This window comes from Staurois parvus, unplaced genomic scaffold (genome assembly GCF_062004578.1).
Source record: "Staurois parvus isolate SC_StPar_1 unplaced genomic scaffold, SC_StPar_1.0 ptg000517l, whole genome shotgun sequence".
NCBI lineage: Eukaryota > Metazoa > Chordata > Amphibia > Anura > Ranidae > Staurois > Staurois parvus.
The window spans coordinates 604,347-630,958 of NW_028318313.1; the positions used below are offsets into that span (position 1 = coordinate 604,347).

Genomic DNA, 26,612 nt, shown 5'->3' on the forward strand with positions numbered 1-26,612 from the left:
TTATATCCATATTCTTTATTGTACGTAGTGTTCTGTTAAGACTGACCTGTTGGTCATAATATGTCTTGTGTTTGTTTATAGTGGCTGGAAAATTGCAAGAAAACATTCAGTTCTGGAGATGGCAGTCATGTTCCCAGTACAGAAACCCAGGTAAGCTGACCTAGTTATCTTCAAACTTAGGGCATACAGGATTCATTTTTTTTTCATTCAACCAGCAGGTTGAACGAAAAAAATAAAATGAGCTGATTCCCCCATCCACACATTCAAGGTGAATTGGGGAATCCTTTCCAGTGTAGTATTGTATTCCGATAGTGGGGAGCCTTCCCCCCTGTGGGAATACAATGATCAATGTTGCCAGCTTTAGCTGGCTGCACTTGATCATTCAGGAAAAACTCAACCAATCCCCTGTGTACAACCAGCCTACCCATACATGAATCGAAATTTGGCTGGTCCCTGCTAAACGGCCCGAATTTCGATCCATGCATGCTCGACTTTAGCTGAAAGGAATTGTAAATTTGGACATGCAGGGTGTGGACAGATTAAATTCTTTTGCCTGGAGGTATATAAAGCATTAATTAGAATAATAGGCTTGTTGTATTCCTCAAAGATGTCTACTTTACGCACATAACAATAACTAGATGTATTGTGTATCCTGGACCCTCTATAGCCAATGCACACGATTGAAGAACCCTGAACCCGCCAGTCTTAGATAGAGAATAGGTTGCATGTAGGTGCGCACACTGAGCTGCATGCTTCCTTTATCTCACTGATGTGTGTCGTCTTCAAGAAGATATAGTAGAATGTTCACTGCAGAGAAAAATGCTGTCCTTCTATAATAACACCATTTTGAAGATTTATTATGCCATTTGGTACATTTTCTTGGCATTCTTACAAAATAATGCCATGATCCTAAAAAATTAGGTTGATTGCAACGACATACCTGACTGTCTGTTCTCTTGTCGACATTGCTACTCTATGCTGTTTTATACATATTTGAGGAATTAGTCCCTTCCCACCAAAATCCGTGAAACCCTTAAGTGGGGCACAGAGGTTCAGTTCCCTCCAAATATCCAGAAAACATGGTAGGTTAATTGGCTGCCACTGAAATGGAATCTAGTATTTGTAAAGCACCAATGTTGATCCTATAGATATAAAGCAAATTTTAGAAGGGTTTACTGTGTTTATGATTGAATGCTATTATATCAGCTTGAAGGAGGGGTGAGAGATTTATATCTATTGATTCTTTTCAAGCCGCTTGGCTAAATGTCAACCCAACCCTCTCCGTGCAAAATGTAATTGTTATTAATAGGTGGGATTTTCCTTTGGGAAATAGCATCTTGGCAGTCTTAATAGACATTTCATTTTTTTCTATTACATCTTTCGTTTAAAGAGTATTATTTTTTTCCTTTTGTTTTAGTTTGGTATCATTCCAGAGAGGGTTGCCACTAAATGAAGAATTTTGGCTACTTTATAAAAGATATAATGTGCAATTGTTCCTGTTTTGCTGTTAGAGCTTGTAAATATAGATGCTTATATTCGACCGCTGAGGGATGCCTGTAATAGGGTGTGTGCAGGGCTTGTGCAGTGTGTCTTAGAATAGAATTTGGGCTTGATTGGAGCACATGCCTCCTTTAGGCTCTTACTGGCAGTACAATACTACTCAGGCGATCTCGCTTTTAGAAGGAGCTGTTAAGACATTAGTGTCTGTTTGCCTGAAGTTCCAAAGATCTCAGAGTATAACTAACTTTCCGTCTTTTTCTTTCTTTGTGTTTTTGTGACCTGCTCTCCTTCTTGCTTAGCAAATGGAAGTTCTAGCAGTAAGTGATGGTTCTCCATTTATCCAATACTAAACATGTCAGATCAAAGCCTGACTTTCACCTGTCTTGTCCATTTGTTGCGCTAGCAACGTCTTGCCATTGTAAGATTACAGTGTGCTCTGGGTTTGCATAGTCTTTGTCCATGAACTGTTGACCGCTCATTAAAATCTCCTCGCTCATATGTAGTTTCTGAGATTTGTCTTCCCATTCTTCAATAAATGTGTAAGGATATTACATACATTGTCCCGTCTACTTCTGAAAATGTAAGAGATCCTCCCTTTTGATTAAAGGGCAATATCCACAAGTAGTGTTCTGACAACACTTGGCTTCCTCTGCCATAACTCCATCATCAGTTGTAGCATTGACTTCCTAGAATCCAGCTGCCCTTAGCTCAGGCATGCAGGCAGGAGGGTGTGCTTTTGTGTAAACAAAAACTGTTTAGTATAAAATAACAAAAAAAATCATGTGGTTTCACATTTTTTCAATTTATAAAATAAACTGTGAGCATTGTATTTATAAAAGAAGTTTACCAAATAAAAGTATTTTATGCCCTTAAAAATGTTGGTAAGCAAAATAGTCGTAGAGTTATTGTCAAGTTAACTGTTACATACTAAACTGCTAAAGTTTGGCTTCAATTACCCACTTACAAAATGGGTTGAACCTTAATTATTTGGAAAAAAGAAAGCAAGAGTTACACCTATGTATTTTTTTAGTCACCCAGTCGCTGCAAAATAACAGTTTGACTGAGCCTTCAAGGAGCATTAACAACTGGTTCAACTATACAAAGAAAACTAGGAAAAACATCTAACAGTATTATTGGGTAGACAGTGATATAGACTGTATATGTCTCTTGTACTTGTGTAGTAAGTAGAGTACTACATGACATCCTGCTAGAGGAAGTTAGTATGACATAACTTTATATCTTAGGTCTAGTTCTCTTTTTTTTGTTTTGTTTTTTTGTTGGCTTGCTTATTAGTCTTCCTCATGAAATGAATCTAACTGGCTGCTGGTTTCTAAGTAGCACGTCTGATTCCCTCGGAGAGGCTGTTTCCATGTGTTTTTTGTTTTATTTAACACAGTTCTTGACCCTTTGTAGTCAGTAGATGCCTGCCCTTTCTTCCTTGCATTAACCAGTAACAACATTTGATTATACAATCTGTTATGTAGGACTAGCACACCAAAGTGACTTGCATTTCCTCCATGTTTAGGAGCTTGAGCTGTGCCGAAGACTTTACAAACTGCACTTCCAGCTGCTGCTGCTCTTCCAGGCCTACTGCAAGCTCATCAATCAAGTGGACACTATTAAGAAAGAGAAGGAGGTATGGCGGCTATGGGCAGTATTTCATTGAGATGCATGCATTGGCTGGGATATGTAGATGTGGTCAGTACTATATCAAGAAAGCTTTAAATATTAGTTTCCTGTGCTGCCACTTTATTTGTTTATAGCTAATATGTCAGCCCTAAGGAGGCAGCCATTCTGTGCCCTGACCAAAAACTGGTCACCTCACAGGTACACTGGGCTCAATTGACACACCATTATCCTTGCTGCAGGTAGTCCAGTCTGTGAAAGACCTGATAGTCCATTGTGAAGAGGTACAGTAGAAGAGGACGTTTTTATTAAATGTGTGAGGGGTTGGAATAGTTGTTTTTTGTGCTGTCTGTGTCCCCAAAACAGAGTTTTACTTTTTTCTTTTTTTCCTAATAAGTATTGCCACCGGGATTTTTAAAGTTGTCACTGGCATAAGAGTCAAGGGAAAGTTTTCCACTGGGGGGGCACCTGCTTTGGTGACAGCTGTCTTAGCAGGGATCTTCCATTTGAGAGATTATCTCGCACCTCCTGTTATGTCTCTTCAGGACAAGAAGTGAAGGCAGATCTCCTCAAAGAAGGGTACGCTAAGGCTGGCCAAACATTATACAATTTTCTTGAGATTTTTGGTTTAGATTTACCAAAAGCCATATAATAGGACGTCAAACTTAACAACACTTTCAATTGTATCCAATAAGGCAGGCTCTTGCACTACATAGTTGAAGGTAAATCTAAAGGAAATTGGGCAGAAAATTGTATAGTGTATGGCCAGTCTTAGCCAAAAAAAAAAAAAGAAATAGGGAAGAGAACGAGTGAATTTCTATGAAACAAAAATAAACACTTTGACCAGAGATATGCTGTTATTGTATTTATTGAAAGAGAGTGAAAGGAATACTGCCCAATGGGATCCAACCGTGAACAAAACCTGACATGGTTTTTTATTAATAGATGTAAACCTTAACTGATTTACATTTAGGGGTTGATTCACGAATACTGGGGGTTGCAAAATCTGGTACAGGTGTCCATTGTAGCCAATCAGTTTCTAACTTCAGCTTGTTCATTTTTGCTTTGACAAAAATACTGGATACTGATTGGTTTTATGCAGAGCTGCACCAGATTTTGCGCACTCCAGCTTTAGCAAACTATTATTATTATTATACCCCACCCCCTGCTAACTTGCTGATCTCCTCCACTCTTCCTACCACTCCATCCCCACAGCTATCTCCTCCTGTGCCACCATCCCCTCCCTCCTAGATTGTAAATTCGAAAGAGCAGGGCCCTCGATCCCCTCATGTTTTGCATTGTATTGGTATTGTTCTGTCACATGTTCTGTCCCCCTTTGTAATGTACAGCGCTGAGTGAACTATTGGCGCTTTATAAATACTGTATAATAATAATAATTATACAGGATTTATATAGCGCCAACTGTTTGCGCAGCGCTTTACAAAATGAAGGTAGACATTACAGTTACAATACAATTTGGTACAAGAGGAAACAGAGGGCCCTGCTCGTTAGAGCTTACAATCTAGGAGAGAGCTTACAATCAACCCTTTAGGGTCCATTGACACTTTTGCATTGTGGTAATCCTCATTTTACTGCACAATACTGTAACATGTATATAATAGTGTAGCACATTATGGTTCCATTTATGGGGGTGCATTGCACCACTAAAACAGTAGTGAGCAATGCATCTGCACTATCACAGTATACCGCATATGTGTTGTGGTGTGATACGTCCGAAAACTTGATGCATGTTTGTTTTGGCTGTGCTTGGTGGGCATTTTATATCTCAGTGCTGCTGATATCCAGTTGCCTGTTTGCATCTTCTTCTTGTCTACATCATGTACTCCAGCAGTGGGTGCACAGCACTGTGGGTTTCCTGATGATAAGAACAGTAGATCATCCCTACATAATAGTGTGTGTTTAAATGGCCACTTGTGGTCTCTACCAGAAGCCTGTGTGACTGTTGGGGGCGCAGGGCAGAGCATTGTTACCCTATGACAGGAAGTGCCTGAACAAGACTCAACAGGATCACCAGAAATAATGTTAATGAAAGGTTCAGTTTTAAAAATATTGAAAATGGCTCTTGAAATGGCAGTTTATATGAGGTTTTATGATTGGATTTACATCTACATTAATACATTTTACAGGTCATAAACATGTCAGAGGAGCTGTGTCAGCTGGAGGCATGTCTAAAAGAAGCAGAAGCCACCTCTGACATTGGCATCGAGGACTGTGACTTCTCTGATTTTTATCAAGCAAGCACTGAGGCTGCTGTCCACTCTCTCATTGAGGCCCTTAGAGGAAAGGAATTTGTGTCAGCCATAGCACAAGTCAAGGCTTTCAGGTATGGTATAAATCCGCTTCATTACTATTCTATGTGACCAAGAGTGTGTGGCTTAACAGACGGTCCTTTGATTACATCTAAATGCCCATAAAAAGAACTTCACAAAGTGAGAATAAATTAGTAACAATGATGGCCTTATTGTTCTGCTCCTCCTAATTTATTCCTTGCCACCCTAATCAAGCTGGTGGTGATGATAGATGCCTTGTATACCAGCACAAAAATGTATTAGATGGAAATCATAGATGCAATAGTGCATCTAGTGTGTATATAAAAACAAACCACTACAAGGGATGAGATTTTTCAGCATGAAATTAGTGATATTGCTGTTGGGATTGCAATAGGTCATCTTTAGGTGTTCTCTGTGGAGCTAAAAGGCCTATTTTAGAATGAGTTGACTGAAATCTTTCTTGTGATTTGGAAAATATTTAGAATGTGCAGTATACAGTTAACATGACAGCCACTAGATATAGAACAGCTTGGATGTCATCATCCATCCATGAAGCATGCCGCTTCTATAGAGGCCAACATTTTTACATTTCAAAATGATGATTTTACTTGTTTAGTGTTATAGCTAAATCTTTCAGAGATCTATCATCTGAAGAGTTTGCTAGGGCTGTCATTCTACTGGTAGCTTGTCAGATTTAGGTTGAAAGCCAGCAAAAATGTTTGGTTTTGTGGGGTACAGAACCTCTGTGACGTGACCGTAGTCACTGGGTCTGCAGCAGAGCAAACATTTCACCAAAAGATACCCTTTTAAGTACCAAGTATCTTTCTTTCCACATACGCTGACATATTGATGACTATTTAAAATGTGTACTAGAAATAAAATACACAATTTATGTTTTGAAGAGATGAAACACTACAAAGTACTGCAGCCGTAGTGTTTCCAGAGTGCTTGTTCTTGTGCCATCATAATAGTTTCTTTCTTGTTGCTTTCTAGGACTATCTGGCCCAGTGATATCTTTGGCAGCTCAGAAGACGATCCGATCCAAACTCTGCTGCATATATATTTCCGCCATCAAACTCTGGGTCAGACTGGCAGCTTTGCCATTGTTGGCTCCAAGCAGGACATGTCCAAAGCCAGTTCTAAACTGATGGAGCTAAATGTAGAAATCCGAATGTCACTACGTTTGGTGCAGTCATACCAACTCCTATCTAAAGCCAAGCCTGTCACCAGTACGGTGAGCACTGACATTTGAGCACCTGCTACCAAGAAAGCCTCGAAAATGAAAGCACTGGACATCTAAAGATAATATGAAGCACCTTTGATAATTACTGTATGTCTTTGAGTTTCATCCTTTTCATGATCTTTCTGAACTCCAGCAAGTGGGACTTTCAGAATCCCCCTTCCCCATTCCCCAAAACTAGCAGAGGAATTTGATGGATGCTCTGGTTCTGTAAAATTCAAGTGACAGTAGAAGCTATTTTATCCCGTTCTGTTACTTATAGTATGTACCATCCACAAGCAAAAGGGCTAACATGATGTATATAAATAAGCAGTGGCAATATGGAGACTGGATCCATGGGGAAAGACGGTGGACTTCTGGTTGAGGTCACTTGAGTCTGAAGCCTGCTAAATATGTACAGTGTCAAGACTGTCCCATGTGACTTTGGCAGATGACTTATAAAGACTGTGGAAACCATTGAGCTCATTATTTATGTTTGATATGTTTGTCTTTTATTTTCTCTTTTGTTGCCCTGCCTATGCAGATGGGTAACAGACGGGACCTTTTGGTTGTATTTTTGGTATGAATGTGTGTACATAGTCTCCACGCATGCCTCAAAGAGTTCTGCAACATTATTTTTGGATAAATTTTTATTTTATTAGATCTAACAACCCATAGCTTGTAAATGGTAGTACATTTAATTATTTTAAACCGAGCTTTCCTCGGTATTTCTAAGGAAAAGAAAAACAGAAGAAAAAAAATCTTAATTTTATTAGATGCTGCTCAGTTCTCTGACCAGTGCTTATGGTATAAATACTGATAACTAACCAAAAAGTAGCTGCCTGCAGAGACTTTAATAATGTATATTTAGATATATGCTGCCCAACAGCAGCTCTCACTAGATAACTTATTTTATTCTGTATATATTCTAGGATCTGGGGTTAAAACCAGTATTTTTCTTGTATATGTGTGCAATGCACTGTTCTAGGATGACCAGTGTACATAGCCTCTGTTGACCCTTTCAGCGGTAGTGTTGAAAGGACACCTTCATTGGTGTACATGTTGAAGTAGAATTTGTATTCTATGGTAAAGAACAGGGATGGTCAAATGACAAAGTATTGACGATTCCTTATTTTGTTTTTTTTTCTTTTTTTCATAACTTATTCATTATTGAGGGAATTGTTGAAGAATAAAACGAGAAAAGCTACCAAAAAAAATATACAGCATTGGCAATACCAGTTCATTGTAAAAAGGAGACAAAACGCAGCACAAAAAAATAAACCATTTCTGTATACACCACAAGCATTATTATTTTTGTAAAATATATGAATGTAGTTGCAGGGTACTTGTGATGAAAAGGAATATTCCGCATTTCATACGTTTTATGCACTGTGATTATATAAGAAAAGAATAGATTTCTTTGCACAAAGATATGTAGCCTTTCATATAAAGGTCATATTTATTGTTGCCTTTTGCTGGGGCCAATGGACCCCCGAAAGCCTGAATTTTGCTGTTAAGTACGTGCTAACTGTAACACTCGGAACTGGTAGACTGTAGTAGAGAAGTCACCATGGCTTGAAGAGGTTAAAGGTTAGACACACAGCACTGTCAATGATGGCAAGACATGATCCTGTAAGCAAAACCTTATTGTCCCCTTACAGAGCCACAGGAACCCAGGGGGACGACACTTGGAGCAGTCGCTGTATTTCTTCCTCCTGGAGAACATTACATGGGGCATGTGGTATTTTAAATGGCATTCTTTGTATAAATGTTGCTTACTGGGGAGATCTAGTTTTATTTCGCAGTGCAATACATTTTTACTTGCGTCATCTTACCAGTTTTTATTTTTTTTTGTTAACAATAAAAAACATTGCATATGTTACATTGTTTTTCCTTTTCTGCCTAAACATTCACTGTCAAAGTTGGCTGCATGCATCTCTCACCTTTTTCCAAAGTAACTATCGCACAGTTTTCTGCCTTCATTTTGATGGGTGGGGGAGGTTTTATTGTTTCACAATAAGTTCTGTGGAAAAAGCTGGGTCAGCTCTTAAATATGTTTATTAAAATACAGCCGTATGAAACCTGCAGGTTTAAAAGAATTCAGTCAGTAAAACTGAAATGCTGTTTACCTTTGTTTTAATAGGATACATTATCAGAACTGTTGGGGTCCATTCACTCTGTCATGGTGTGTTATTGTAGCCAGTTCATTTAAATGGTGGCATAATGCACTAAACAGATCTGTCAGCATGGAGGGTTGGATGGCACTACATCACACAAGTGCATGTAGAGTACATTAGTATGAATGGGCCCTTATTATCTAATAATGTTGTTTGCACCTAGGGCCCTTTCACACTGGTCAGTTTAGCAGGGTATCCTGGACAGATCTCTTGCTGTATCTAAGCAGATTGGGAGTGGATGTCATTTTTGGGATATCTGTGCCCCTTAAGTTTTTTCTGTATTTTGCCAGCGAACCTTAACCCCTTCACACCTAAGGGTAAAACAAATCTAATTGCCTAAGCACAATTTTGCAACATTGACATGTGTTAGTAAAACCGTACATATCACCACAACTACTTTGTACATCCAGGTGAATTATACATTGTTTTTTTGCAGGACAAATTGGGCTTTCATTTGGTGGTAAATGGTAATGGATATCTCTTGATTTTTTTTTTATTATCAAAAGAAAACTGGCCCAAAATAGTAAAAAAAAAAAAAATTTTTTTATTTAGCTGTGTGTTTCTTGTTACTACCATAACCTACCACCAAAGAACAACCCAAAATACATTCTCCAGCTCTTGGCGATCGCACCAATACCATATATGTGTATGTTATTTGTACCTGTAGTACATCCCAGAAACAATAGTGCACATTTTGTTAGTGTGTTTTAGGTAAAAAAAAAGACAGACACTGACATTAACTTACAATGATACCAATTTGTTTTTCTATATCCTGACTTTTGACCCTGACCTTGACCCAAACACTAACCCTGGCACTGAAACCTTGATCTAGATATTTTTTCTTTATTTTTTAATATTTATTTATTCTTTTTTTTTCCCCTCTATGCCAGGAGTTAGAGAGATGCAATGTATCTCTCTCCTCCATTCATAGAGAGAGAAAAAAACAAGGGGGCCAGGCTGTACAGTGACTGATCACTGTGATAGCCAATCAGAGGCTATCACAGCGATCATGTGACCTGGAATTGGGAGTCCCGGGTCCCAATCGTTAGAATGGGAACTGGGGCTCTCAATGACACCGCGGGCTTTGTGCTGGGAGCGTGCCGTGCAGCACGCTCCCAGCAGAAAGACAGGTTAGCAAATGTGCTGCCCCATGGAAAAAAGCCCAGTTCTGCGAGGCCGCATATTTGTGTTACATCGGCGTCAAGGGGTTAACACACCCATGGGATTGGATTGAACGTTGCAGTAAACAATCTCAGATCTGTCATGTTTAGGTCTCAGGTAAGCCGCTGAGAACAGAAACATATCAATTCAAATCCACCTTCCCATAGACTTACATGGAGCTTCTGATCAGGTCCTCCTGAAAAACTGACATGACATGGAACTGATCATATGGCTGTGTGAAAGGACTCTAAACAAAACCTGTAAGTTGTAACACCATGCTGCTTCTGTTTAGTCAGTCCACATTTAGTTAGTAAAGACTATGCAGCTTGATTGACCTGTGTACTGCATACATACACTCACACCTTTCATTTGTTCATTGTGTAGTTCTCCTTTAAAGTGCATGTCAAATCCAAAAAAAATTTTTAATGATAAATGCACATCTCTTTGCAGGTAAAAAAAATGTGCATTTATTATTTATTTTTTTATTAGGAGAAGATCACAGGGGCAATCGCAGACTGTCAGTTTAACTGTCTGCTTGTACAGGCAGGCAGTTGCTGAATGACAAGAAGATTCAATGAACTACCGATAGCGCTCATCAGCGTCCTGGTACTTCATTGAGAACTACAAGCCATCAGCCTCAATGACTGATGGCAGTTGTAGTTCTTCCATTCACAGAACTCTGAATGAATGACTCAGTCGGGTGGGCAGAGCTCCACATGGGTATGTTTTTTAAAATTGTTACAGTGGAGAAGATCCCTGGCCCGCTGTCCCAATGGGGATTTGGGGGAGGTGGAGGCTGGGACTGCTAGTTTTGTAGTATGTTATGGGTGTAACATGTTAATAAAGGTGAGTTTACCCTCTAAGCTCTTGCCACCAAGCTCACACCTACATGAAAGAGCACAAAGGTAGGTCTTAACGTCAAGCTGCAGAGCATATGTGCGTCACTGAATTGTTCTTTAGGCACCCTCGGCACCACCAGAACACTGCCCAAGCTGTGACACCCAGCTCACGGGCCACTTTCTATGAAGGAGTTGGTAGAATAGGCTCCTGTTTAAGTCATCGCTGCAACAATAGACAAATTGCCCTGAGCCCCTCCAGTGTAATGGCCACCAAAAAGGGTGGCAGCAAGGGGTTAAAAACTGTCAGGATTATACTTTTTCACTACTCTACTAAAATAAACATTTTAATTTTCTTCTGTGTAGTTGTTGATTTCCCCTCACTTTCTAGCTAATGAATCTGTTGTCACTAGGAAAGAGGGTGGGTGGGGGGAGATTCTAATGGAGCCTCAGATAACATTAAAATAGTAATAAAAAGCGGAGTCAGTACAGGAATCACTACTTGCAGATGGGTAAGGTACCATGGGATATGTAGTCCTTAGATAATGAAAGTAAACCGCAGAGGAGAAGCTGCAAAGCATGTAGGGAATCCAGGAATTTAAAGAAAGAGCTGGCCAGCAGACAGGTAGAACTCACATGAAAGGAGACTTTAAGCAAGCCAATAATGCAGGGGTCTCCAAACTTTCTAAACAAAGGGCCAGTTGATTGTGCTTCAGACTTTATGGGGGCCGGACTCTGGCCAGTGGGAGTAAAAAATGCCCTGGTATCAGTAGGAGTAAACAATGCCCCATCATTTATTATTATTATTCAGGATTTATATAGTGCCAACAGTTTGATCAAAGCTTTACAATATAAAGGGAGGCAGTACAGCAACAATATAGTTCAATACAGGAGGGCCCTGCTCTTTGCAGCTTACAATCTCATAGGGAGGGGCTGGTGGTACAAAAGGTAATAACTTTGGGGGATGAACTGATGGGAGAAATAGAAGATTCAGTTATTAGCTGTAGGCAGGATAGGCTTCCCTGAAGAGAGGTTTTCAGGGATCGCCTAAAAGTGGGCAGAGTAAACGATAGTCGGACAGATTGGGGTAGAGAGTTCTAGAGGATGGGGGAGACTCTGGAGAAGTCCTGGATACAAGCATGAGAGAAGACTAGAGAGCTAGAGAGCAGGAGGTCTTGGGAGGAGAAGAGAGGACGGGTTTGGTGATATTTGGAGACAAGATTGGTGATGTAATTTGGGGCAGAGTTATAAATGGCTTTATATGTTGTTTTGAATTTTAATTGTTGGGGAATGGGAGTCATTTGTTAAAATAGGAGTAATAGTGCCCCATTGTTGACATCATTAGTGTCAGTGGATGGAATAGTGCCTCAAGGGCCAGATAGAGGCAAGAAAAAGAGCCACAGTGTGGAGACCGCTGCTATATTTGATTGTCAAAAACAAACGTTCGTATTATTATTGCACTGCTAATCATTTAAAATGATGATGTGCCCACAGAAGTACTTCAATAAGTGAAAATTCTCAACTCCTAAATGAGCCTGTTCATTGCAATGGTTCTCAAATTTGCAGCAAGAAACCCTTTTAATGATAACATGGTTTATTTTGATAACATTAACAATTTACCCCAAATGCTAGTCTGTGTGCCACCACCCATAAACACTGAGGTTGTTATTTTCTGACCAAGGACTGGCTCATCTACCACTATCTTTGCTGAGACCAAAAAAAAAGTACATTTAACATGTTATGTATGCAAGTGTGAATGAGCTTCCAAGTCCCAGTCTCCAGCAAAGTTTTTGTTTCAGCAAGGATGCACTGCAAGTTTTCATTTACTAGTATTACTGCTTGTGTTCCAAAATCAGACATTGTTACAAGACAAAGGATGAGGGAAAAGCTCCATAATGGGTTGGACGCAACAACAAAAAAATCTGATAAAAGTTGTAAACATTACTTATCCAAATAAGTTTTGCCTGAATCCCACTTTGATATTACAGGCCCATTACAGTAGTGCTTTGTGGTAATGTGCCAAACGGCAGCTTTGTGTGTTTACACACCCATTTAAATTTCTTTTTTTTTTTTTTTTTACTACACTGGTGTAATGGGGTAAGGGACTTAACTTTTACTGCCAACCCTGCATACACCTAGTACTGAAGCTTGCCTGGAGCTGCAGTGTACATGACTAGCTGAGGCAATTTGCCTTTGGCTCTTTACTAAAACAGCATGATGCAACTCTGCACAGAAACCAGCTTCCATTGTCAAAGCTTAAATTAAAGGATAATTTCACCTTAGACAAAAAAAAAAAAAAAGCACTTTTTTGCTGATAAAAAAAATGTGCATTTATTATTTTAGTCTGCAGGAGTCTGGAAAGCATTGCACCAGCAATCAGTAGCTTGCTGATGACATGCAGGTCTCCTGATTGCCATATGGGATGTACAGACAGGCAGATATTCTGACAGCTTCAATGTGCTCCACAGCACCATGTTAGTTCATTGAAAACTACAAGCTGACAGCTGCTAAGGTAGTGGAGGAGGAGAAAAAAACAAAACATACCTGCACATTTTTTTTTCCCTGCACAAATGTTTTAGAAAGAGGAATTTCCCTAACAAAAAGGTGCACATCTTCAAGTAGTGATTCATGGTTTCTCTCAAGATGTAAGTTGCAATTATTACAGATGTCCTATAAATCTTTGTGACGTTACATAGGTTGCAGGCCTTAGGCTACATATACACATGACCTCCTAGACGTTTAGCTCTCCTAGCAGCAGAAAAACACTAAACATGGCAAAAACATGTACATGCGGTACCACCTTAACGTTTGGATGTTTACTCATTTGATTAGCCAGAGTATTTTCCATATTTGGCCAAAACATTCCACTCCTGAATGCGATTCTTCTATGTTCAGGAGAGGAACATTTAACTGCCCCCTAAACTCTGCTGCAAGCCAATGTGTACATGGTGTTGAGTTCAGGGGCTTTGCTAAACTCATGCTCAGAAGCAGCAGTGTACATTGGGCCTTACAGCAGATCTTCAGCTTTTAGTGAAGTTTGGCCCAAGCTGCTCCAAACAAACCATATACTTCACGGAAAAAGCTGTATGTGATGTATAAACTCTGCAGCCTCTGCTACATAGACAGCACTGTGTTCCAGCAGTGTGATTGGAACTTTTACACCAAAATCAAGCCAGGCTGAGTCTTTTTACAAGTTTTTTATTCTGTGAATGAATATAAAGTTTCCTCTGAATGGCTGAGTTGGTGTGATATTAGACCTCTTCTCCAAGAATTTAAAACTTCCCGGATGAGGATCAGCTTTAATGTGGCTCCCAGTTCAGCCCACCCTTTCATATCATTGTGACTGTATGCAGCCAGTAGTACTTGGCCCAATAGATATTGCCTAGGAAGCTGGGTTAATAGTAAAGGGGCAACAAGTTTACAGTCAATACTATATACAGGGGATCCTCAAACTTTCTACAGCAAAGGACCAGTTTACTGATCTTCAGACTTTAAGGTAGCAGATTGTGGCCAGATAGAATAAAAAATGTACATGTCAGTGGAGGTAAAAATGCCTCAAGATTGATTGACACATAGCTAGGAGGAGGCAGTGTCCCAATCTCTGGCATCAGTTGGAGGACTAGTGCCCCATCATTGGTGTCACTAACAGGAATTATGCATCACTGTTTGTATCCAGTGGGAAGAAGCATGCCCAAACAGCAAGAAAAGGGCTGCAGCTTGGTTGTTTATATTCTATATAGCAACTCCAAGTGTTCCAGTTTGTATGCTATAGGCCTCATTAATGGGAACAACTGACTAGTTGCAGTTTATGGGCTCCTTTACACCTTCAGTGGGTCATTTTTTAATGTGCTGCCAGCAAACCAGACATGACCCTGTTGCAATGTGCTTCAACAGTGTTGTCCTCGTGGATTTGGATGCTGCAGTGCCATGCCCTACTGCAACAGTGGTCTGAATCTGGTCTTGATCTGTCAGCTTCATGGGAAGCGAGCTTCATACAGAATATTAGTACCTTTACAGGACTGCAGTGATTCCATACACAAACCCATAATTCATAACCCTGCCACCACACCTTTGTCAGATTCCCATTGGTTTGTAGAACCTGGATTTCCAACACCAAAGTGATTAAGAGATGACCTACGAAAAGCTCTGATATGCCATAAAGTTAAGATAAGTGGTTTTTATTCAAAGTGAACCTGTCATGCAACAAGTGTTTGCTTTGTTAACCTGAAAATTCTGGTTGGTTGTTATGACTCATGCACACAAGTTCTAAAATAACCAATATCCTAATCTGCATGTTTTACCAAACTGACTCATTAAAGCAAAAAGGGTCAGTATGAGGGCCAGGCAACTATAATTTTCAGAACAGTCATGACAGCCTCAACAATTCTCATGACTGGTTCCATTAAAAGGAGAAGTTCACCTTTCAACCAAAAAAATAAATGCACATTTTTGCAAGTAAAAAAAATATGCATTATTTTTGGTTGCAGGAGCCTGTAAAAACATTGCACCACAGATCAGCAGATTTCTGGTGCCATATGCTGTGTTACAAGCAGTGTCCCTTTGAATCCTATGCCAGGGGTCTCCAAACTTTGGCAGGATGTGGCCCTTTGCTTGCTTTTATCTGGCCCTTGGGGCATGGTTCCTCCCACTGACCCCAGCAACGAGGCACTGTTCCTTCCACTGATACCAGAAATGGGGAACCAATTACCCCACTGGCAGCAATAGGGCACTGTTCCTCCCACTAAGCACCAAGCCTATGGAATGGTTTACTCCCACTAATGCCAGGGCATTTTGTACTCCCACTGGCCACAATCCAGCCCCCCTAAAGTTTGAAGGGCAGTAAACTGGCCCTTTGTTTCAAACATTTGGAGACCCCTGTTCTATAAAAAAAAAAACCAACAAAAAGGCAGTGGTTCAAGCTCACACCATCAGAAAACAAGCATTTACAGCAAAAAGGCTTCCAGTTTTAGATAAAGTAGGGATGTGTTAGGACCATGTCACTTGGGGGGGGGAAAAAAAAAAAAAAAAAACAATTCAGGGGAAATGTACTTTTGGACAGTTGTCTGGAGAATTGGAAGACAGTTTCCTATGAGGCCTGTAAACCTATAGATTAGCCATTTGTACCATGGACAATTATCACCCACAGCACATATGGCGTGAATCTCCTAAGCAGAAGAGCAATAAAAAGCTGACTAGGTCTGACCCTTCTCCATCTAAAAGGAAACAGTTTTGACCAGAGTTTGGTAGGAAGTCAACTCTTCAAGCTAAACGGATTCAAGAGGCAAATTTAATGCACACGTTCACCTGAAATACTTTTCTTTATAACCTGTTTATTTTATTCATTATACTGATGAAAGTGCTGTGACAGGTTTATTATAATAGTCTGTATTGAGCTACTCCAAAACAAAAAGACGCACTCTTCCAGCCAAAGAACGAACAGGTCAATAGGAGTATACATAAGACTGATCAAATTATATACTTGAAACTGAAGGTGCTATCACACGAGAGCCTCTTGCCCTTGCATCTCCCGCACAAGTCTTGGCGATGGGGCCTCTTCGGGTCTACGTGACGCTGCTTCACAGGACACACACATCGGGTTTGTTTGCAGCTCTGTAAAGGATATATAGTGGGTAATTATCAGTATTCATATCTCCACACTATGTAGAAGGCATTGGTGACCGTCCATTCCCAATTACCTTATACAAGCATTTCTGTTGCTTAAAGCCTATAGTAAGCTTTTGTTAAAAAAAAATAATGTGGGCCCCTGAGCAGATTAAGCCATGATGTGCTAGTATGCACTGCATACTGTGACAACACTGGCTGCTTCAAGTATGAATATCTCCTAAACGCCACAAGTGTAGGAGACATTCACTGTACCTATAGGCAAGCCTTCTCATCATAGGCTTACTGGCATACACAGGTCAAAAAGTAGAGTTCACTACCACTTTAAAGTAAAGCCCTCTTATTCATTTTACCTACAGGTAAGTCTTGTACGTTTAGCTGTAGGCAAAAATGACCATCTACCAAAACATATGCCAATAAGGAGATATTTGCTCTTTTGGCAGCTGACGACATCACTGGCACATGCTCTCTGAACAGCATACCCGTGCTGTTCCTTCAGAGTGCTGTGCCGTGGCCAATGATGCCATTGTGGCTTGGCCATTCAAGCTGCTGCAGCTCGCAAACTCAGGAAGACCGGGTGAAGATTGAAGCCCTGTCAGCACTGTTGATCACTGGTGCAATGCTTTACAGGCTCCCAAAACAAATTTTTTTTTTCCACTTGCACAAAAATGTGCGAACCTATCCTTTAAACATGTCATTCTTTAAACTGGTATTAAACTCAAAACCAAAAATGCAATATTGCAGCTTACCAACCCTTTGTGTGAATTGGGCCCCCCCCAAAAAAACTAATTCAGCCACCACCTCTATGTGCATGGCAAAACATCTGTCATCTCAGGGACACAGGAAACAATTGTTTCCCATGTGTCCCATTCACACTGCAATGCAGCCTAATGCTGAGCTGCAGTGTGCTGCGGTAAAATGCAGACATGCCGCATCTTATTGCGGCACACTGGCCCAAATCACACCGCAATATCAGGCAGCGTGGTGTGCTGTCTGACATTCCAGAGAATGAAATGTGCATTTTGTACACTTCAAAGCTAGTTAAAAAAGGGGCTAATTGTGTGATGCGCTGAGTTGCACACCACACTGCCCCCTAGCACAGCAGGCAACGCAGAGTGGAGTGGTAAATCGTTCTGGCTGATCGGTGATCTAATGGTATATCAGTGTGAAATTGCCCTTAAGCGATTTTTCCCCCACCCTTCATCTAGTGATCTGGCCAGTAGCACCTCCTGTATTGGAGTGCCCTCACTCTATATGAAGGAGCACAGGGGCACCTTTGGACAGCAGCAATGTCGGTCTAAGGGAAGTGTTAAGCTGGGTACACTGAAAATTGGACGGTTCAGTAGGAACCAGCCAACTGTCACAGCATGTACAGCAGTCCGATGACCAGCTTTTGTCAATGGGACATACTGGAAAGCTAGCATCTGATTAGCACTTGCAGCCAATAGCTGCAAGTGCTGATCAGTGTATTCTAGTGGGAAAGATCACGGTACCAACATCACCCGTGTTACAGCGATTGTCAGATTTTTTTATTTTTTTTCCAAGCTAGTGGGTGTCTCAGCACTCTACTATATTTGCATGAGAGTTTTTTTCTGTTGAAAAACAGACTTACTGGCTGGATCACCAGACAAGGAAATCAACCCTATAAAAAACTAATTCAGCCATCACATCTAAGAATTGGTAAGCTGCAGTAGAATACATGTTTGTGTTTAATACGGCTTTAACTCCTAGAAATATAATGTAGTTTAACTTTGTATTGCTAAAATAGTCAAGTTTAACACATCAGGGAGCTTGTCCTATAGGAAGCTAAATAGATGCAGGAGCATTTATATTACAGGCTGAAGACACTTACTTGGCACATAATGTCTTCCACTCGATATGGATTAAACGATTTCTGACATGTCCTACAGAACTGTTTGAAGTACACCTGCAAAATCCAAGCAGTACAGATTCAATGTGTGAATGGCTTATGCCTAATCTAATGAGGGCAACAGATTAAATGCACTTACCTTATTGGTGCCCTGAACACACCAAACATAGGCGCTTTCCCAGCGAATGTTGCAGTCTTTACAGTGGTAGTAGCCATACTTCTGCTCCAAGAACTAAAAGTTAAATTTGTTTTTAAAAAAATGCTTTTAATATGCCAATCAGGGAACAAAACCTACAGACCTCCAACTGATGAGAAACTCAAGACCAGCACGCACTTTCAGAAGCAGCTAGCCAAGAACTGAAATTTTGGTAGGGTCTTGTTTAATGGAAAGCTCAGTACGCATTGCATTTTAAAAATTGCTAAGAAAGCTGGTTTGTAAATTGATAACATTGGTTCCCCCTACTTTTGTCTTCTGAGATTCCTGCACCAGTCTTGTCAGATTATGCATTTCGTGTAATAGAGAATCATACAAAAAAGGGATGCAGAACTCATTACAGCGTTCCACTTTAGAGGTTACAGTAAAAGGAAATCTCTAACCATTTTACAGTTGGAGGCAAAGCCTACATTACTATCCCCAAAACAGGGGCAAGAATAGATTAGAGATTGACAAATTTCACTTGAAATTAAAATTCAATTTCAAATTGAAATAGAGATTTCCTTGCAATATGGAAGGTTTACCTGGCAGCTTTGTGCCCAAGACATGAGTAGTGGAGCAAGTTCCCATCAATGTTCAAAGATCATCCCTTTATTGCAGACATTTCTAAGTTCTACACAGGTTCTGTGATTAGGCTGATTCACTGGGGGTACCTTATCTGATATTAAAACAGACAGTAATAATCAGAAGATAAGGTGCTGAATATCCCCCATATCCACCCATCAAGGCATTTTGAAGTCTATCAAACTCCTACAAAGTGCCAGTCTACTGCTTCCATCAAGACTGAGGGCCCTTGAGAGAAGTACTGGAGGCAGAGTACTGTGCAGTTTTCATGAACCCATGTACAGCATCCTGCCTCCCTCCCCTTACCAGCCATGATCTGCCTGCATTGCATAGAAGATTACAGAAACCCAGGGATGAGATCACTGGGTCCATTTCAAAAAATTTGTATTATAAGCTGAACTCCACACTGCAAGAGTTACTTGTTTAGGGGATTTGGAAAAGCAGGTTTACTTGTCTGATCCTTCACTCCTGCGGGCTCCTCTGCATTGCTACACTGGCCCCACAGCCTCATCTCCCCTATGCTTTGTCAGTTTAAGGTCCTCTGATGTCAAGTCTAAAGTAAGGACCATATCCCTGCACTGGAGTGAGGGCACCAAGAACAGTCCACCTCTATGGCACTGAGGAGCACCACCTTCCTGGATAGCACAGGAGCAGGCAAGTAAAACATTTTCCTCCTAAACAAAACAAGCAGTTAACCCTTACAATGTGGGACAAACCCCACTGCAATGGAGAATTTAGGTTTCCTGGAGTTGGGCTTAATTTTCAATTGTTAGGTTGGTGAGGAGGGAAGGCAAGATGAGCTTTAAACCTTTTTTTGCGTCATGAAATGCACCACCTAGAACCCATGCATCCCATTTTCAATGTACACACCCACCGAACAGATGGAAAACAGAGCCTAAATCCTAATGCTACATCACAGAAATTACTTACCTGGAATCTCAGTCTTGTCTGCCCAGGAGATGGAGTAGTCAGCTGGCTCTCACTTTTGTCCTCTTTAGGCTCTTCTTTGGTCCCACCATCTATATCGCTGACCGCTTTGTTCTCATTCTCAGTGGCTTCTTTTGTCAAGTCATCTTCAGCCTTATTTTCAGATTCTTCTTCTGCCTCCTGGAAAGTGGCAAGTCTTCCAGCAGCCACAGGTGAATACACAGCAATTGTTCTGGGGAAGCGCACAGTCTTGGTTGGAGATGCAGGACTTCCTTGATCTTCAGGGCTTAGCTGAGGCTTTCTCACAGTTCCAACTCTCCTCCTGAGAAGAGTTCTTGGACCCAATGAGCACTGAACAGATGCATCCTGTCTGGGGTTCACTTGAATCCCCACATCTCTGGTGTTTGCCTTCCTCAGCCTCGGGGTGAGGTTGGGGTTCACCTGAGACAAAATTGCCTTTAATTGGGCTCTTTGATAGTTGTCAAAATACTCTCCAGAGTCACCATAGTTGGTCATGTAATTCTTCTGCCTCCAGCTCATGCCCTTATTTTTTGGATTGAGATACCTATAGGAATAAGGGTTATACCCTGAATACATGTAGTTATCCATTGCCTCATCTGTGAAGCTAGCCATAATGACTGGCCAGCAGCTCTTCCCAGGTGCTTTCTTAAATAGAGTCTTCCTTCATTAACACACAACCTGTGTAGATGGTGTGTTTAGTTTGTCAGGTTACACCCTTCATTCTACCTTGGATATTAGACATATATTTCAGCACCTTTTTGTATTTCATTTTTTTTAATTCATTATATTTTGTATTTCATTCAATAGCATTACAATGGTAAAGTGTTGAATTCTGTGAATCTTTCCATCTAGTCAGTGAGTATCCATTAAGATTGTTTTTTGCATTGATGTTTCCTTTAAGGACATTAATCATTACTGGGTTGCCAAACACTGGATTGTTTTTTTCTTCTATCTGGCAATTGCACACTTTTTGTTATGTATGTGTTAGAGACAAGTGACAGAGGATCCTGCATTGGATCTTAGTAGTGTTAAGGTTGGATTCTATTGTCTGTATTAAAATTAATACAGTGTGTGTCCTGTCTGCTTTTTTAATCATATTTCTAATCAGACGTAATAAATATTGATTTGTAAAGACTGGAGGAGATGGTGAGTTGTCACCTGCAGCAACCAGCCAGAACATTTCTTTTATTTCCCAACCCAACCTTACAAAGTAATAGTTTGAATTCGCTAACTATGGCAAATACATACAGGTTGCTTTCTCTAGTTTGTAAGCATGTTGCAACTGCTAAGTTCAGAGCTTTCCCCAAATAACACCTGTCAGCCTTGAGTCACACAATTGCTTTTCCTATCAGCCATTTTAACCTGAAAATCTCAGTGAACTCCATGCATGATAGTAGACGTATATGAGGAATACTGGCATCTTGTCCCTGGAGTTGGTGGCATGTTGTATTCTTTGGGAGATGACTCTGAGTCCTTTCAGATGGGCATCAACAGTTTAGTCACATTCTTTGCTAAGAAAAAAATGTTGAATACAAATGAGGTAATAAAACCTTCCACTAGTTGTTCCCTCCACCCCAAATAATTGATTCTTGTGTCAATCCAGCTCTGTGCCTGTTCTCTCTCTCCACTCTCACAGGCTCAGAGACAGCGCTTGGAGCCATTGGCTCCTGCTGCTTTCAAGCAAATGCTGTGGGGTGAGACTGACCTTTGCTATGTGTGTCAATAGACGCACACAGCCTGGCTCGGGACCAAGCCAGCAGGTGCACCAACATAGGAACTGGCTTCCTATCGTGGTGCACTGAGAAGAGAAGGGGCCAAGAGCTGGACAAGGGATTGCAAAAGAGGAGGTTCAGGCCACTCTTCAATACCATTGCACAGAGCAGGTAAGTATAACATGTTTGTAATTTTATATATATATATATATATATATATATATATACAGTCATGGCCGAAATTGTTGGCACCCTTGATATTTCTCCAGGAAATCATGTATTTCTCACGAAACGTATTGCATTAACACATGTTTTGCTATACACATGTTTATTCCCTTTGTGTGTATTGGGACAAAACAAAAAAAGGGAGGAAAGAAAGCAAATTCGACATAATGTCACACAAACCTCCAAAAATGGGCTGGACAAAAGTATTGGCACCCTTTCACAACTGCGGATAAATAAGAATGTTACAAGCATGTGATGCTCCTGTAAACTCACCTGGGGCAAGTAACAGGTGTGGGCAATATAGAAATCACACCTGAAAGCAGATAAAAAGGAGAGACGTTCACTTAACCTTTGCATTGTGTGTCTGTCTGTGCCACACTAAGCATGGACAACAGAAAGAGGAGACGAGAACTGTCTGAGGACCTGAGAACCAAAATTGTGGCAAAATATCAACAATCTCAAGGTTACAAGTCCATCTCCAGAGAACTAGATTTGCCTTTGTCCACAGTGCGCAACATTATCAAGAAGTTTGCAACCCATGGCACTGTAGCTAATCTCCCTGGTCGTGGACGGATGAGGAAAATTGATGAAAGATTGCAACGCAGAATAGTCCGGATGGTGGATAAGCAGCCCCAAACATGTTCCAAAGACATTCAAGCTGTCCTGCAGGCTCAGGGAGCATCAGTGTCAGCGCGAACTATCCGTCGACATTTAAATGAAATGAAACGCTATGGCAGGAGACCCAGGAGGACCCCACTGCTGACACAGAGACATAAAAAAGCAAGACTACAGTTTGCCAAAATGTACTTGAGTAAGCCAAAAGCCTTCTGGGAAAACGTCTTGTGGACAGATGAGACCAAGATAGAGCTTTTCGGTAAAGCACATCATTCTACTGTTTACCGAAAACGGAATGAGGCCTACAAAGAACAAAACACAGTACCTACGGTAAAATATGGTGGAGGTTCAATGATGTTTTGGGGTTGTTTTGCTGCCTCTGGCACTGGGTGCCTTGACTGTGTGCAAGGCATCATGAAATCTGAGGATTACCAAAGGATTTTGGGTCGCACTGTAGGGCCCAGTGTCAGAAAGCTGGGTTTGCGTCCAAGATCCTGGGTCTTCCAGCAGGACAATGACCCCAAACATACGTCAAAAAGCACTCAGAAATGGATGGCAAAGAAGCGCTGGAGAGTTCTGAAGTGGCCAGCAATGAGCCCAGATCTAAATCCCATTGAACACCTGTGGAGAGATCTTAAAATTGCTGTTGGGAAAAGGTGTCCTTCCAATAAGAGAGACCTGGAGCTGTTTGCAAAGGAAGAGTGGTCCAAAATTCCGGGTGAGAGGTGTCAGAAGCTTATTGATGGTTATAGGAAGCGACTGATTTCAGTTATGTTTTCCAAAGGGTGTGCAACCAAATATTAAGTTAAGGGTGCCAATACTTTTGTCCAGCCCATTTTTGGGGTTTTGTGTGACATTATGTCATATTTGCTTTTCTGCCTCTGTTTTATATTTGTTCCAATACATACAAAGGGAATAAACATGTGTATAGCAAAACATGTGTTAATGCAATACCTTTTTTGTGTGAAATACTTGATTTTCAGGAAAAATATCAAGGGTGCCAACAATTTCGGCCATGACTGTATATATATATATATATAGCAACACCCTCCTAGGTAGGTGCTAGAGTTAGGTACATGTAGTTCTAAGCTCTCCTGTATACATTGGAGCTACTTGTGATTGCTCTGAGTTTCACAGGCTGTGGATTTGGCTGCTTCCCCTTGTTTTTTTGGATGGTCCTAGAATGTAGTGGGCTGGGAGAGTCAAATCTACAGTCTGAATATTTAGGTGGTCTCAGGGAAGGTTGCCTAGATAGCTGGGATTGAGCATATATAGTCTGAAGCCTGTTCTTGTCCAGGAGGAGATTGCAGCCTGAAGGGTTAATGCCCTTCTGGCCAGTTCACAGTGCGCTTCTTCATTTTTGTTCATCGAGGTCCCAGCTGTGCTAGCTGGGGGGCCTATTCTAACAAACTCTGCTGGAGCTGACTGAGGGACTTTTTGGGGGGATCTGGAGAGGTGTCTGGAATGTATTGAAAGGAGGCATCTAATTATGCAAGGGCATTAGTGAGTATAGACCAGAGATCATAGTGACTGTGTGCTGCTGCTATTTCTCTTGCATCAGAGTCAGCTTGTGCTCAAAAGTTGGCATTGCTTATGGTGTCCCTGTGCAGCTCGGCCCACTATTTGTTGCTGCAAGGACAGTGCTCAAAATCATTAGGAGAAAGAAAAGGTTCCTCTAGCTATTACTCAATGTTGCTGGAGTATCCCATGGTTACCTTGTACCCATCCAAGTTCAAGTTTCAATAAAGCATAAAACAAATACCCCTAGACTGATTGAACTAGAAGAGTGACTGAGACTGTGTGCCTGGCTATTAGTGCACTTACCAGGGAAAGAACCTTGGTAACAAATCAGTGGGCTTCAATGGGGTTGTGCTACATATATATATACAGAGGGTAAAATAAGTATAAAAAAACACGTCACCATTTTTCTCAGTAAATATATTTCTAAAGGTGATATTGACATTACATTTTTACCGCATGCCGATAACCCATGCAATCCATACATACAAAGAAACCAAAACAAATAAGTTCAGAAATTAAGTTATGTGTAATAAAATGGAACGACACAGGAAAAGGTATTGAACACGCTAACTGAAATGTATTTAATACTTCATACAAAATCTTTTGTTGGCAATGACAGCTTCAAGAGGCCTCCTGTATGGAGAAACTAGTTGCATGCATTGCTCGGGTGTGATTTTGGCCCATTCTTCCACACAAACATTCTTCAAATTCTGCAGGATCCTTGGGCCTCTTCTATGAACTCTGATCTTTAATTTTTTCCTTAGATTTTCTATTGGATTCAAGTCAGATGATTGGCTGGGCCATTCTAGCAGCTTTATTATTTTTTTTTTTTAAACCAATTGAGAGTTTCCTTGGATTTGTGTTTGGGATCATTGTCTTGCTGAAATGTCCACCCTCATTTCATCTTCATCATCCTGGTAGGTGGCAACAAATTTTTATCCAGAATGTCTTGGTACATTTTTCTATTCATCCTTCCTTCAATGACATGAAGTTTGCCAGTACCGTATGCTGTAAAAGAGCCCCACACCATGATGTTCCTACCTCCAACCTTCACTGTTGGTATAGTGTTTTTGGGGTGATGTACAGTACCATTTGACCTCCAAAGATGGTGCGTATTATGGCATCCAAAGAGCATGCATACAGGCTATGGCGGTTGAGTGCACCAATTATTGTTTTCTTTGAAACAATTGTACCTGCTAATTCCAGGTCTTTCTCCAGCTCTCCACAAGTGGTCCTTGGCTCTTGGACAACTCTTCTGATAATTCTTTTCACTCCTCTCTCAGAAATCTTGCGAGGAGCACCTGGTTGTGGCTGGTTTATGGTGAAATGATGTTCTTTCCACTTCCACAACAGTGCTCACTGGAACATTCAGAAGTTTAGAAATCCTTCTGTAACCAAGCCATCACTATGTTTTGCAACAATACGGTTGTGAAGGTCTTGAGAGAGCTCTTTGCCTTTACCCATCATGAAATCTTTCTTGTGTGACACTTATAGGCCATAAGTTGGGACTTAACCAGCTGATATTAATTTGCACTGCCAAGGGGCAGGATTACCTTCTAATTACTGATAGATTTCAGCTGCTGTCTCGGCCTTCCATGCCTTTTCGCACTTCCCTTTCTTCATGTGTTCAATACTTTTATCCCGTGTCCTTCCATTTTATTACACATAAATTAAATTATGAACATATTTGTTTTGGTTTCTTTGTATGTATAGATTTCATGGGTTGTTACCAACATGTGGTGAACATTTTATGACAGTAGCACCTTTACAAATATATTTACTGAGAAAAATGGTGACGTGTTGCCTGTTCACATATGTCCGGTGCACTGGCGGTGCGGATTCAGTGTGGTTTGAAAAAGAGTCATGAACAAATTCTGAGCAGTGCAGTGCGGTTCAGGTGCAGATTACAGGCTATTGATTTCTATGGGAACTGTTTCTAAACCGCAAATGTGTGAACAGGATGATCCTGAGAGCTAATTATATTCTGAACCTGATGTAAACCTGACATGAACCACTGAACAACTACTGTATCAATTAGCTGTGAAACCTGAGCTTCGATCCGCACCGCACATGTGTGAATCAGCTCTCAATGAACACAGATGTAGTCAGATGTAAACATATGATCATCCATTTACATCCGCCTGCCCATAGACATTTTATTTCAATCTAGATCCATCTGAAAAACTGACAGTTTGGTGTGTATTGCTAGAGAGGCTTTTTTTTTCTTGGAAGAGTGCATGTGATCAGCACAGGGCCAGTCAGTGCTGTCCAGACAGAGGTCAGAAGTTCTGCAACCTCATAGAGCAGAATGAAAACTCCTCCTACAAGCTTTAACCAGTGCTTGGCTGGACACTGATAGAAGTCACAAGATTGTTATATACTGCTGATGAGAAAAGGTATTTAGCAGTTTATATGTACTAAAATATTGCATTTCCATGTTGTGTGTACTGTGGGAGACCAGATATAGTGAATGCAGGGTCCTGGGTTTAGTAACACTTTAAAGCTTGTTGA

General features: G+C 40.8%; 2 protein-coding genes across 7 annotated transcripts in view; one reads left to right on the forward strand and one right to left on the reverse strand.

The window, feature by feature from the left end:
- FRYL (FRY like transcription coactivator) overlaps window positions 1–8,518 on the forward strand; it is a 467,937-nt gene extending 459,419 nt beyond the window's left edge. For 5 of the 6 annotated variants that reach the window (XM_089690113.1, XM_089690112.1, XM_089690114.1 and 2 more), the window contains 5 exons: window positions 82–150; window positions 1,800–1,817; window positions 3,026–3,136; window positions 5,274–5,470; window positions 6,411–8,518. In XM_089690113.1, the coding sequence (XP_089546239.1) occupies window positions 82–150; window positions 1,800–1,817; window positions 3,026–3,136; window positions 5,274–5,470; window positions 6,411–6,669 (654 nt within the window). In that variant the 3' untranslated portion in view covers window positions 6,670–8,518. The remainder of the gene's footprint in view (window positions 1–81; window positions 151–1,799; window positions 1,818–3,025; window positions 3,137–5,273; window positions 5,471–6,410) is intronic. The other variant, XM_089690110.1, reaches the window with a different exon arrangement.
- A 7,602-nt stretch (window positions 8,519–16,120) lies between these two features.
- ZAR1 (zygote arrest 1) lies at window positions 16,121–21,915 on the reverse strand. The gene is made up of 4 exons (XM_089690104.1): window positions 20,011–21,915; window positions 18,442–18,534; window positions 18,285–18,359; window positions 16,121–16,420 (listed from the first exon to the last, which is right to left on the reverse strand). The coding sequence occupies exons 1-4, from the start codon at window positions 20,638–20,640 to the stop codon at window positions 16,277–16,279; spliced, it is 942 nt and encodes a 313-aa protein (XP_089546230.1). The 5' UTR covers window positions 20,641–21,915; the 3' UTR covers window positions 16,121–16,276.
- Window positions 21,916–26,612: the final 4,697 nt, after the last annotated feature.

Coding starts and splice junctions, on each gene's coding strand:
- ZAR1 (XM_089690104.1), bottom strand. CDS start 20,640: ATGGCTAGCTTCACAGATGAGGCAATGGATAACTACATGTATTCAGGG. Junction 18,535..20,010: donor AGACAAGACTGAGATTCCAG/GTAAGTAATTTC, acceptor TTTAACTTTTAG/TTCTTGGAGCAGAAGTATGG. Junction 18,360..18,441: donor GTGTTCAGGGCACCAATAAG/GTAAGTGCATTT, acceptor TGGATTTTGCAG/GTGTACTTCAAACAGTTCTG.